The sequence below is a fragment of the Lactuca saligna genome, chromosome 3, assembly GCF_052625555.1.
Source record: "Lactuca saligna cultivar CGN05327 chromosome 3, ASM5262555v1, whole genome shotgun sequence".
Classification (NCBI taxonomy): Eukaryota; Viridiplantae; Streptophyta; class Magnoliopsida; order Asterales; family Asteraceae; genus Lactuca; species Lactuca saligna.
Genome location: NC_136419.1, coordinates 217567388 through 217579205, shown reverse-complemented (window position 1 = coordinate 217579205; position 11818 = coordinate 217567388). Strand labels below are relative to the sequence as shown.

The 11818-nt window shown below is 33.1% G+C and overlaps 1 protein-coding gene across 1 annotated transcript; it reads right to left on the bottom strand.

Moving 5' to 3' along the window:
• Positions 1 to 2728: 2728 nt before the first annotated feature.
• Positions 2729 to 5026, bottom strand: ATI2 (mesoderm induction early response protein). The gene is made up of 3 exons (XM_078986563.1): positions 4893 to 5026; positions 3388 to 4152; positions 2729 to 3146 (listed from the first exon to the last, which is right to left on the bottom strand). Exons 2-3 carry the CDS (start codon positions 4150 to 4152, stop codon positions 3042 to 3044), a joined length of 870 nt encoding a protein of 289 aa, XP_078842689.1. The 5' UTR covers positions 4893 to 5026; the 3' UTR covers positions 2729 to 3041.
• Between the last annotated feature and the right edge of the window lie 6792 nt (positions 5027 to 11818).

Below are 11818 nucleotides of genomic sequence, written 5' to 3'. Positions count from 1 at the left end.
TCTATTGTGTTAGAACTTCACAAGGATATAGTGACACTCATGTTTCAATTTCCAAAGATGAAAAGTCATCTCGACCACCTTGAAGGACTAGGTTTCCCTACTTGTGAGCCTTACTTGGAAGAAATGTTTGGTTTGACACTTGGACCTAACAAAACTCATGGGCATGCTCAGATATATTGATATTTGTTAATTTTAGCCCGAACCTAATCTTGATCCAGAAACATAAGCATTGAGCATTTGAAGGATGGTATGATTCATGACATATGTTCAACATCGATATCGTGTTCAAAATGATGAATAATCTTAAGCAAACTTTTCATACTGAATGCATTCATTCATGAAAAACCATATCCCCCATTTGCACATGTCGTCACTAGAATGTTACTATTTTGTGCAAGTTAAGAGTGTAGAATTATGTGCATATGACATAACACGATGAACTTATAAGGTCCAAAGAGAAAATAGTCAAAAGTACATGAAAAGACTTGTGAGGGATTAGTTAGATAATAATTAAGGGGTAAAAGGAGGAGTTAGGATCCTTGGTTTGGCCAATGACAATGAGGGCGTAAACTCCCTAAGCACCTAAGGCTCCTATGTTAATTAGCTATTCAAGATATTGGAGGGAGTGTGAAGTCTGGTTCTTTAACAATTATTAAATTATTAACCATTAATATGATAGGTGTCATCACATCCAACGATTAAACATATGGTATACTTACTACTAAAACATCACCACACATCATTTTTTAATTAAATTTAAATCAAAATTATAATAAAAACGTAGATTTTTCTTAAAACTATTTTTTCGTTCAATAAAAAAACACATTACATTAATTTTAAAAAAATACATTAATTAAAAAAAAAAAAAAAACATGAAAATAAAATTTTCCAAAAAACATAAAAATTCCAAACATAATTTCCCTCACTATTCCTATATTTTGCCCAAATAGATTCTTTTAGTGCGTGAAAAATCTCAAAATTTTCGCCCTCATGGTCATCCGCTTTCATTTTCAATATTTTCAAATCGTTTTTCGTTTGAAAACGTTGTTTGTACCTCTTGAAATGAAGTTTGTGCTTCTAACATTTTTTGTTACATCCGACTCATTATCACTGCCTTGCTCTCTTGTAATTGAACTTATTAATCAAAATTTTCTACAAAATGATCGATAACGATAGATCATGAAGCTGCTTTCTTTGCTTTATTTCTTCCAATCGGCCGACGAAGAGGTTGCTCATTTCAAGATCTACCAGATCATCATTGATGTCGATGTGTATTCGGCTGTCCAGTTATTGTGAAGTTCCATCAGGGTTTCTTGAACATTTCGAACCGGAAGAGGTTTATGAAATCCCTTTTAGCTCCTTTCCTTTTGAATTATCCTTCAACTTTAGCCAAAGTTTCAGGTATGGAAAAGGTTTGCGGGTTATCATTTTTTCATATTGATCAATGGCCGCTTTAAACACATCGAAATCACTTGACCCGCTTTTGTGTTAGATTGCTAAGATTGTTGTAATTTGCCACATTTTAGCCTTAAATCACAATACTTCGAATTAATTTGATCGAGATTTTCACTTTCACTTCCCATTAAGCTGTAGAACGCGTTTTGGATTTTTTCCCCAAAACAATTAAAGGTTTGACTATCCCCTTCTATGGGGTCTTGAGAAGTCGAACCTCATGCTTGTGTTAACTTATCTTCTTTCTCTTTTGTCCAATTCACTCTTTCAATTTGATTTGTATGATTGGTTTTAATGAGTTTTTTCCTTTCTTTTTTCGGTTGGGATGGCGGTGAAGGCTGCTTTTCGGCTACAAAATCCAGGGAATTAGAGGGTGAAAAATATGGTTGTGAAGATTGTGGTTGGAAAGGTCGTTGGTATACGAAAGAGTTTTGGAATTATTGTGGAAAGGATTTTTAATAGGGTGAGAAAGCTTGATATGGTTATTGAAAAAGTTGATTTTGTTGGATAGGAGAATCACTTTGGAGCAAATTCACAAAACTACCTTGTGGTGATTCCATGGTCGGATATTTGCGATGAGTTGTTCCAACGCAAAAACATTATTGAGCCTGCGGTTTTAATAGTTTGGTGTGGTATTTTAATTGAGAACCATGTTTTTTGGATTTAAAAAAAAAAAATACAAATTTGTATATGTAAATAGAGGAAGAGAAAATGATGTAAAAATAAGTTGGTATGTATGATATTTGTAGGAAAAACAGCTGATCTTTTGAGTCAAAGAGCAAATGTATTTTAATTGGTTGTAATTCATCATTAGCACCATAAATCACCACGAACACAAGCCACAACGGACACCTAAGGTGGTATTCATGTTTGCGGTTCATAACTAGCTAGACCACAACGATGTTCGTTATGTATATAACATACTTACATAACAGACGATGTTCGTTAGATTGGTTGTAGTGATCATCTAATTAGTTAGTGGATATAAACATAGTTTTTGGGGTAATGGTTTCTGAAAGATGTCTTTCATCAACTATTTAATTTATAATAAAATAATTTTGTTTAAAGATAAAACAAAAAGACCAATAGATTATAATAGATGCACTATATAATCTTCTACCAGTCCTACAAAGTAAAAACCAAGAGATTTGTTGAAACCACCTCCTTTCATTTTATTTTACTTTGCTTTAACCAATCCAATAAACCAAGCGAAATCAGATTAACAAAAATAATAATCAAGGCAAATTTGTCATTTTAAATAGATTATGGACCAAAATCGCAACAAAAACATATATCATAGCCAACAATCCAAATGAAAAATCATTTACAAAACCTGCAAACTAGACCAAACCACGAAGATTATAAATTTATAATGTTATCATCATATCTTTACACATCATTAACAAGATTCCCACCAAAAACATAAAAAAAAAAAAAAAATTAAATATTAAATATGACATAAACAAACAACTGTCGCTTGTTTTGGTTTCTTCAGATTTTCTTATAGAGATTATAAGACCCAAACCAAATTTGCTTCCATTCCATTTTTTCGTCATCATCATTCACCTCCAGTTTTTTAACTATAGCTTTTAGTGGTCTCTTGTGGTGCTACCTCTAATCGAGAATCCTCTCCTGTTGCCACCTACTATTGATTCTTTAATACGGGATAAAGGCCCCAACATCCTCCCAAATTTCTGTCATGTCAACAATAATCTAATATTATTTATATATCTACTACTCTACTTTCATGCATTTTAGGTTAGATTTTTCAAAGTAAAATGCTCTAATTGGAAGAAATGGAAGTAGGATGCTATAATAAACAAATAAATGAATGTACATTCCTATGTATTGCAGATTATCATATCACAATTTACACCTAAAAACATAAGGATAAGATGCCTAAAAAAAAGTAAGCAAGAAAAAGCAATTGTATACCTCATCATACACCCCAGAATGCCACTTATGATGCAAAACTTGCCATCTTTCTTGTTGCCATTGATGACCAATAATCACAAGCCCCATAACTGCAGCAGAAATAAAAATGGACCAAAAAGTATTCGCCTCTTTTGCATGAGAGTACAAAGAAACCGCTTGTTTCTTCCACCATGTTGCATATGGAGCCCCAGATCCATCATCATCTTCCATTCGTTTAGGAACATTCAAAACATCTGAAATTGATGAAGAATCAGAAGATTCAATAGAATCCACCAACACTCTATCTTCATCATCCATGTTTGGTTCATAATGAAACGTGGCAGAATTGTAAATACTCTGCTCTTTTTCTAAACCAGGCAAGGTTGTGGCATCTTCAAAATCTGATCTTTTCCCATAAGACTCTGTTAATTTACTTATGTTCCAGTTGTCTTCATCTTTAGCAGATGATTTCTCCCCTTCTTCTTTAATAGATTCTGAAACATCACCATCACCATCATCATCATCATCACCGATCTCTGTTTTTTCAGGTTCCAGTGGTAGATTCTCATGCTGACTTGGTGGGAAGACAAAATGACCAGACATGAACAATGCATCTGAAGTTCCACTTTTATCTGTGTCAACTACTTCACTCTTTTCATCATCTTTAGGGTCTTTGACTTTCACATCAGGGCTTGGAGCAGCTGCATATGTTGATGCTGTTAGTGATACGACTTCCCAATCAGCTCCTCGTGGGGCTGTTTCCTCCCCTTCCTCTTTATCTGCCATCTACCACAGAAAACGAATGAAACAATCCACTTTCTTCATCAAATATAAATCGATTATAACAAACAGCAATACATATCTATCTTCACATAATCTGTAAATCAATGTCTATTGAATTCAAGGTCATCCTTTAACTTTATATTCGCACATGACTGAGGGAGAAAAGAGCTTCGTACATGGGGTTACAATTACATCTACATGTATTAGACAGAAATCTATTATTAGGTCAAATTCCAAATCTATTTTCAGCTCATATGACAGCAATAGCTTACCAACACCCCTAAGTTGGGACCAGGCCGGATGGTGATAATCTGAAACACTGTTAGGTAAGCATTTATTATCAGGTCGATCTTATTTCAGTTGTCTCATCATTCACAACAAGAAGAAAATTCTAAGAGATAAACTGTCAAATAATCGGTGAGTAGATTTCTTGCGGAGAGCAACCATAGATCAAATCAATTACAAACAACCGACATACGAATTCTTCATCGAAGAACGAACAAGTTCAGTCAACTGAAACTAAAAAATTACACAAAACTAACCAAGTTTTTGAACTTCCTCCCTCTAAAAAACGAAGATTCCACAAACTAGGTCAAAAACCTAGATCGCATCACATATTTACACACGATTGAAACGCTAGGATCACGATTAAAGTTCGAGATAGCAAAGCCGATCGATGAAAAACTAACTTATTAACTACATAATGATCAGATCCTCGTGCGCAGAGGTGCAGATGTACTTACAATAGAGAGAGAGCAAGTTTCCGACAGAGAGATCGGAGACGGTGGGGGAGTAACTCCGGTACCGGCGATATGATTGAAAATGCGTTTTCGTGACAATATATTAGTTGTACACGATGGTAAGGGGTAAAGAGATAAAGTGAAACCGGGTATAGCCGGTAATGTCAAGCAGATAAGAGAATCCGTTTACCGGCGATCGTCGGTTACTAACGTCGTATAGCGAAGATTCAATAATAGAGTGAATTACAAATGTAGTCCCTACACTATACACTAAGATGCAAAATCTGTCCCTTCAGTTATTTATTTTGAATGTTACAGTCGCTAGATTACAAATTGTTAAACATTTTCGTTTTTCCATTGTCATTGTTAACCAATTCTTGTTAAGAAGTTCTTTATATAAAAATTTTCGTTATATGCTCTTTTATTTTATAAGTTTGTCTTCATTTACAATAGCAACAAGTAGATCATACTTTAAAAAATGCATATATGTATATATGTTGCATAATATGTAAGTGAGATCCATAAAATAATGATAATTAATCATTTTTCAAAATAAGTTGTAAATAAGATAGACAGATATAAATTCTATTTGTTCTTCATTGTGATTTCAATCTTATCTCTTCTTCTTTGTATTGTTGATCTATTGTGTTTTTTTCTCATTACATTATAGTTTCAAAAATCTATGAAGTTATGTCAATGAAAATTGCATTATGCTTAGATAATATAACTAGAATTTGTTAAAATTTTCAAATTTCAGTTGCATAATAAAAAAAAATATAACATTATAATAAACAAATCATCAAAAATACATTGTTATTTCTTATATTTAACAATAATTATCAAATACAGCTAATTCACACACACCTTAAATCTACTCTTACATACTTAAACTCTCAATTTATAGGTTGAGTGGCATATCTCTAATAACTCTTGATAAAGTTAGATCATAATATCATATTTTGTTGGGAGATGAAAAACTTGCCAAATGACAATAATAGTTTTGTGGACCATATTTCCAAATGAACAACTTTTACATCTCCCTTTAAATATGCTTTATGGATAGTTGTAAAGATTCCAATCCAGTTATAGTAGCAGTTATCTTTGTCTTTATCTAGCTAAATTTTAAACATTAATGGTCTCTAAAAAACTCAAAATAAGTCATGATTGTCTTAAACTATTTGATTGTAAAAAGTTCAACAAAAGCATTTACTGAACAACTTAATAGTTATGACAATGCAATAAGCATCATACAATAATCAAAGCATCTCTGGTCATTCCAAAAGTATGGTAAAATATATTTTTTTAACAAATAATTTATATTAGACTAACAAGAAGCTCAAAATAGGGGGGAAAAATAAAAAGCATATATAGTCAAAATCGGATTTTGTAACCACATAATCAAATTGAATCTAAGTTTAGTTCCTCTGTTAAAATAAAACATTACAAAATATTAAGTTTTGTCTCTGGAGACATATGCATGGCTATGATTACATAAAGAAAGTGGAGGACAAAGTAAATGACGGGGTACTAGGTCTTGTAGTAGGAATTGGAAATGTAGAGGGTGTTTAGATGTGTTACAAAACTAGTTCTATTTATAATATTAAGAGTTAAAATAATTGAATTTGAAGAACAAATATGTTGTTATTGCTAGATAACAAAATTTTTAGACTATATTATAAACTGGCATGATTTTTAGAGTATATTATAACAAAATTTGTAGAGTAAATTTTGAGTTTTAATAAGTGTTATAAAGTGCTTTATTTAGAGGGTGTTTTGTAAAGCTTATTTAAAATACTAGCTTTTAACTTTTTAATTTATAGACTATTAACTTATAGAGGTATCAAAACGGAGTTTTTAAAAAAATGTGGCTAAACTATTCGGTGTCAAAACTTTATATGCTTATTAACTTATAGTGTATGTTTTTGTGTCGATGTAGGTATAAGTTAAAGGTATATTTGTCAATTCCTTTAAATTGTGAAATAAAGAGTTTTTTTTTATGAACAAGAGGTAAATGACTTATTAAAAAATGATTTATTGGATGTTCCAAACAACTATAAGTTTTTTTTAAAAAAACTTTTATCCAAACATTTTTTTAACTTATACCGGTATAAAACCGGTAATAAGTCAAAAAAGCTTATTTTTTAAGATTTGCCAAAGACCCTTTTAACTATAAATTTATAAGTGGATTATTAAATGTTTATTCTGAAAATATGTTTTTCAAAAATTTCTTATATACACTTTATCCTTCTTGAAGTCACTTTGACTTAACAACACACATATATATATATATATATATCACAAGCATGCTTAACGAAAATGGTTCAACATTGTGAGGCTCATAGACAAAAACGTTAACTCAGTTTTGTTGAGGGACTGTAAATGTAATATACACAATAAAAAAAGAAGTTTGCAAGATATACAAAGTCGAAGGACTATTTTTGTTGATTTATCGTGAATATAATATCTAATGCAGTTGCTGTACGGATAAGATGAGTGGGTTTGCGTGTGTTTGTAGAGAAAGTATTTACTGTGACGCGTTGCTTTTTGCATTTTTGTGTCATTGGTAGAGTACAAGTATGAGATGTAGTAGAGTACAAGTATGAGATGCTTCATAGAGCACGAGTACAATAAAAAAAAAGAGGTTATTTTAAAGATATAGTCTAATGAAATAAAATGACAATTTTATTTTTCTTCATTGAATTTAAATTTTTCTCAACCAAAATCAGACACAGGTATATAAACTAGTATTCTTGTCATTTTTGGTAAAACTAAATCTTTGAAAAATAAAATAAATGAAATATATAAAATAAATGAAATAAATATGAATGGGTTAAAATTAAAAGTTTCAAGGTTATTAGAAGGTTAAAATGCTAATTATTTAACTAAATAAGGTTGAATTACTAAAATATGAGTTAGATATTATGTTTGGTCCAACTTAGGGTAAAATATGATGAAATATAAATATAAGGACTAAAACTATCAAATTGGAAAAGTCATGAATAAAACATTTTTTGTTTTTCTTCTCCTTCATTTTTATGAAGACTAAATTGTCTATATATTTTTATGAAGATTAAATATAGGGATGGCAACGGGGCGGGTTTGGGACGGGTTTTGGTAATCCCGTCCTCATCCCCGAATATGAAAATCGATCCCATCACCGGCTCAATTCTCAACGGGTATCCGTTTACCAAACACTATCGGGTCTGCGGGTATCCCAACGGGGTAACGGGGATCCCCGTTTAACATTCAAATTAAAAATAATTTTGATGAAATGAGAATACAAACCATTAGACTTAGTGATGCAAACATAAATTCATATCCAAAATAATTTTGATAATTTACAAAACTACTAAGAGCATACATATTTGTTCTGATACATAAGTGGTTACTAGTGGCAACAAAAACAATAAAGACACTAGCATTCATAAACCATAATATCACTATTACTCTAAGTAATATGAATAAAAAAATGTCAAAACACTAGCATTACAAATAAACACGAAGCTATCTCAAGAAATTATCTTTAAATCGTTCACAACAAAGAAGATAACTCAAAGAAATTAATATACACACACACACACACACACATATATATATATATATATATGTGTGTGTGTGTGTGTGTGTGTGTGTGTGTATATATTAATTTCTTTGAGTTATCTTCTTTGTTGTGAACGATTTAAAGATAATTTCTTGAGATAGCTTCGTGTTTATTTGTAATGCTAGTGTTTTGACATTTTTTTATTCATATTACTTAGAGTAATAGTGATATTATGGTTTATGAATGCTAGTGTCTTTATTGTTTTTGTTGCCACTAGTAACCACTTATGTATCGGAACAAATATGTATGCTCTTAGTAGTTTTGTAAATTATCAAAATTATTTTTGATATGAATTTATGTTTGCATCACTAAGTCTAATGATTATATATATATATATATATATATATATATATATATATATATATATATATATATATATATATATATATATAATCATATTAACGGTTTCAGGTAACGGGTTTCGGTTTTGGTTTTGGTTTTGAGCAATCGGGATGGGTATTTTGTTTACCGTCCCCGTAACCAAACCCACGAAAATTTTCTAAAAGCATATCAAACCCGATCCCGACCCCAATTAACCGACCCCAAACCCGACCCTAATATGTCGGTTTTCGGTTTTCACCATCGGGTTCGGTTTCTTTTTCCATCCCTAATTAAATCGTCTATTATTGTTAGTAAAAAAATATGGATAATACCCAAAAAAAAAATTGAACTTGTTCAAAATCAATTTTTTTTATATAGTTTTGGACTTTTGGTTCTTGAAAACGTTAAAATAACCATTTTAATTTTATTTTTATATTTTTTTACTATTATTATAATTCAAAAATAAAAAAGAAGTATCAAACCCCCACCCCTCCCCCATTTATCCTCTCTCTCTCTCATCCAACCCTCCATTGTACATCTATCAATCTTCTTCTTTCCCACCTTCACATATAAATCAAACCTGACCCTTCACCTACAACACAATAAATCACACGAATTTCCTACAATGCTAAAAAACTCAAATGAAAGTTCACCATTTGAAAGTCTATCGAGAGAGTTTCTTAATTTTTCACAACAAAAAGAGGGAGAAAACATTATCACACTCTTACCACCAAAATCAAATCCCCAATTGTTAATCACCATTGTATACCTATATCATCAAATTATATAGATTTTGGTTTTGATGAGTTCAGAAAAAAATGCTCATACCCCATTTATCCATCTCTGACCTACTTTCTTGTTCTTCGTCTTGTTACCTTACACCATCACCATTTCCTACCATCCTACCATCCTACCACTCCATAACCACCATATCTTCCACCATCAATATCATATCCACCACCAGATTGTCTTCCTTCATTATCATCTCTCATGTTCCTCACTAAATTATCTTATCATTGAGGTATGCAACCTAAAATCAAAGGGTAAAAGGATGATTTTCTTTAGTCGTGTACTCTAAAGCAACCAAATCCACGAAGTAGCAGGTGGGAGGCGTTTCCGGTGAGCATGTGTGATTTTCCGATAGAGAAGAGGTGTATATAGAAGAAGATGGAGGAGGAGGTGATACACATTGGAAAGATAGATGGGGTATTAACCTGGTAAAGTGGTTTGAGGAAGTCCAATTGCTAGTTTTTCTTGTGAACAACATTGAACCTCAGGTGGCTATAAGGGTGGGTCGCTAGAGAAGATGAAGGTGGGGATGGTGGATATGGAGGAGTGTGGTGCTTATGATGAAATTAGGATGAGGAAGGTGTCATTTAGGTTTTTTAAGACCGAGTGAGAGCGAGAGAGAGAGAGTGTGTGTGTGTGTGTATGTATGTATGTATGTATGTGTTTAGGAGAGAGAGAGAGAGAGAGAGAGAGAGAGAGAGAGAGAAAGGGGTGGGGGTAGGGTGGGATTTGATACTTCTTTTTTATTTTTGAATTATAATAATAGTAAAAAAATGTAAAAATAAAATTAAAAAGCAAAAGTAGTCATTTTAACTTTCTCATAGACCAAAACCACAAGATGTTTTCGATTTTGGACCATCTATGCAAGTTGTAAAGATTTTGGACCATATCCACACTTTTTTGCAACAACATGGACCAAATTTGCATTTTAGTCTTTTATGAATGGTAGATGGAGAAAGAGCTTAGAGATCATTTGTGAAACGTCCCAAAATTTAAGATCAAAAATTACATTTTAATAGTAATAAAATCATCATCCAAAATGCTTTCATAAAACCATAAAGGAAAATCATAGTAAGTCAATCAATCATCTCAATACATCAGAGTCATATAAAACGGAAGTCATGGTGTATGTGTGTGTGTGCACAATGTGATCACCCCGAGGTCTTCCCTTTCGATCCAGAAGTACCTGAAACATAAACAGAAAACTATAAGCATGAAGCTTAGTGAGTTCCCCAAAATACCACATACCATACATATCAAACATACAATCGATCATGCCCCGCAACCATCGGGCCCCGCTCAGAACAGATATGTCAGAACATGAGATGGGCCATGCCCATCACATTCATCTGGCCCCGTTGGCATTCATACAGACTAGGGATGAGCAAAGGGACCGAACCGGTCGGAACCGGCCCGAACCGGGAACCGGCTTCGGCCAAAATCAAGAACCGAACCGGCACGACGTTCTACCTGTTCTTATCATATCTTCAAATGTTGGAACCGGTCCTTGAAAAATAGCATCATATGGTTTCGGTTTTTGCCGGTTCTACCGGTTCCGGTTATATCGGTTCCGGTCCCTACTGGTTCCCGGTTCCAAAAATCCACAAAAATAACGTCCCGATCCCAGCCCTTTTGGTTCCATCGGGTTCCGGTTCCGGTACCAGTTCTGGCCAGTTCCCCAGTCCATATGCTCATCCCTAATACAGACACATAAACACATGTAAGAATCACTAAGATAAATAGCATGCAATACACCCATCAGGCATCGCATGACATTGGACCCTGCCCGGTATACATACCACATACTACACATGCAAAAGTCACACAACCAACTAGCATCCTAATTATAATAAATCATGGGTTGGCCTTGGTGTCTTCGAACCGTCAAGCATGGTGAGGAGATTCACCTTAAACCGCTGAAAATCAGATAAACGCTCGGACTGCTGATCCGGATAATCCCCACCCTAATCAATCAAATTAAACCCTAATTAATAATTGGTCCATAAACTATAACTAGGAATCTGATTCATTTGTTCAACTCCCAGGGTAAACGACCATTTTACCCCTTCCTCACTTGGCCTAATAACCATGGCCCAACCCAATGGCTCCAAAAGCCCCAATATGGCCCAAATTCCTAGATGACACCTAAAGCCCATCATGGGTCCAAAGCCTAACAATAACCCAAAGTCAAAAGGACTAGTGGCCCAACAAGACCCAA

Bases quoted from the DNA above. Each gene is read 5' to 3' on its own strand.
- ATI2 (XM_078986563.1), bottom strand. From the start codon at position 4,152: ATGGCAGATAAAGAGGAAGGGGAGGAAACAGCCCCACGAGGAGCTGAT. The intron at 3,147-3,387 runs GTATACAATTGC...TTGACATGACAG, and splicing joins ATTCTGGGGTGTATGATGAG to AAATTTGGGAGGATGTTGGG.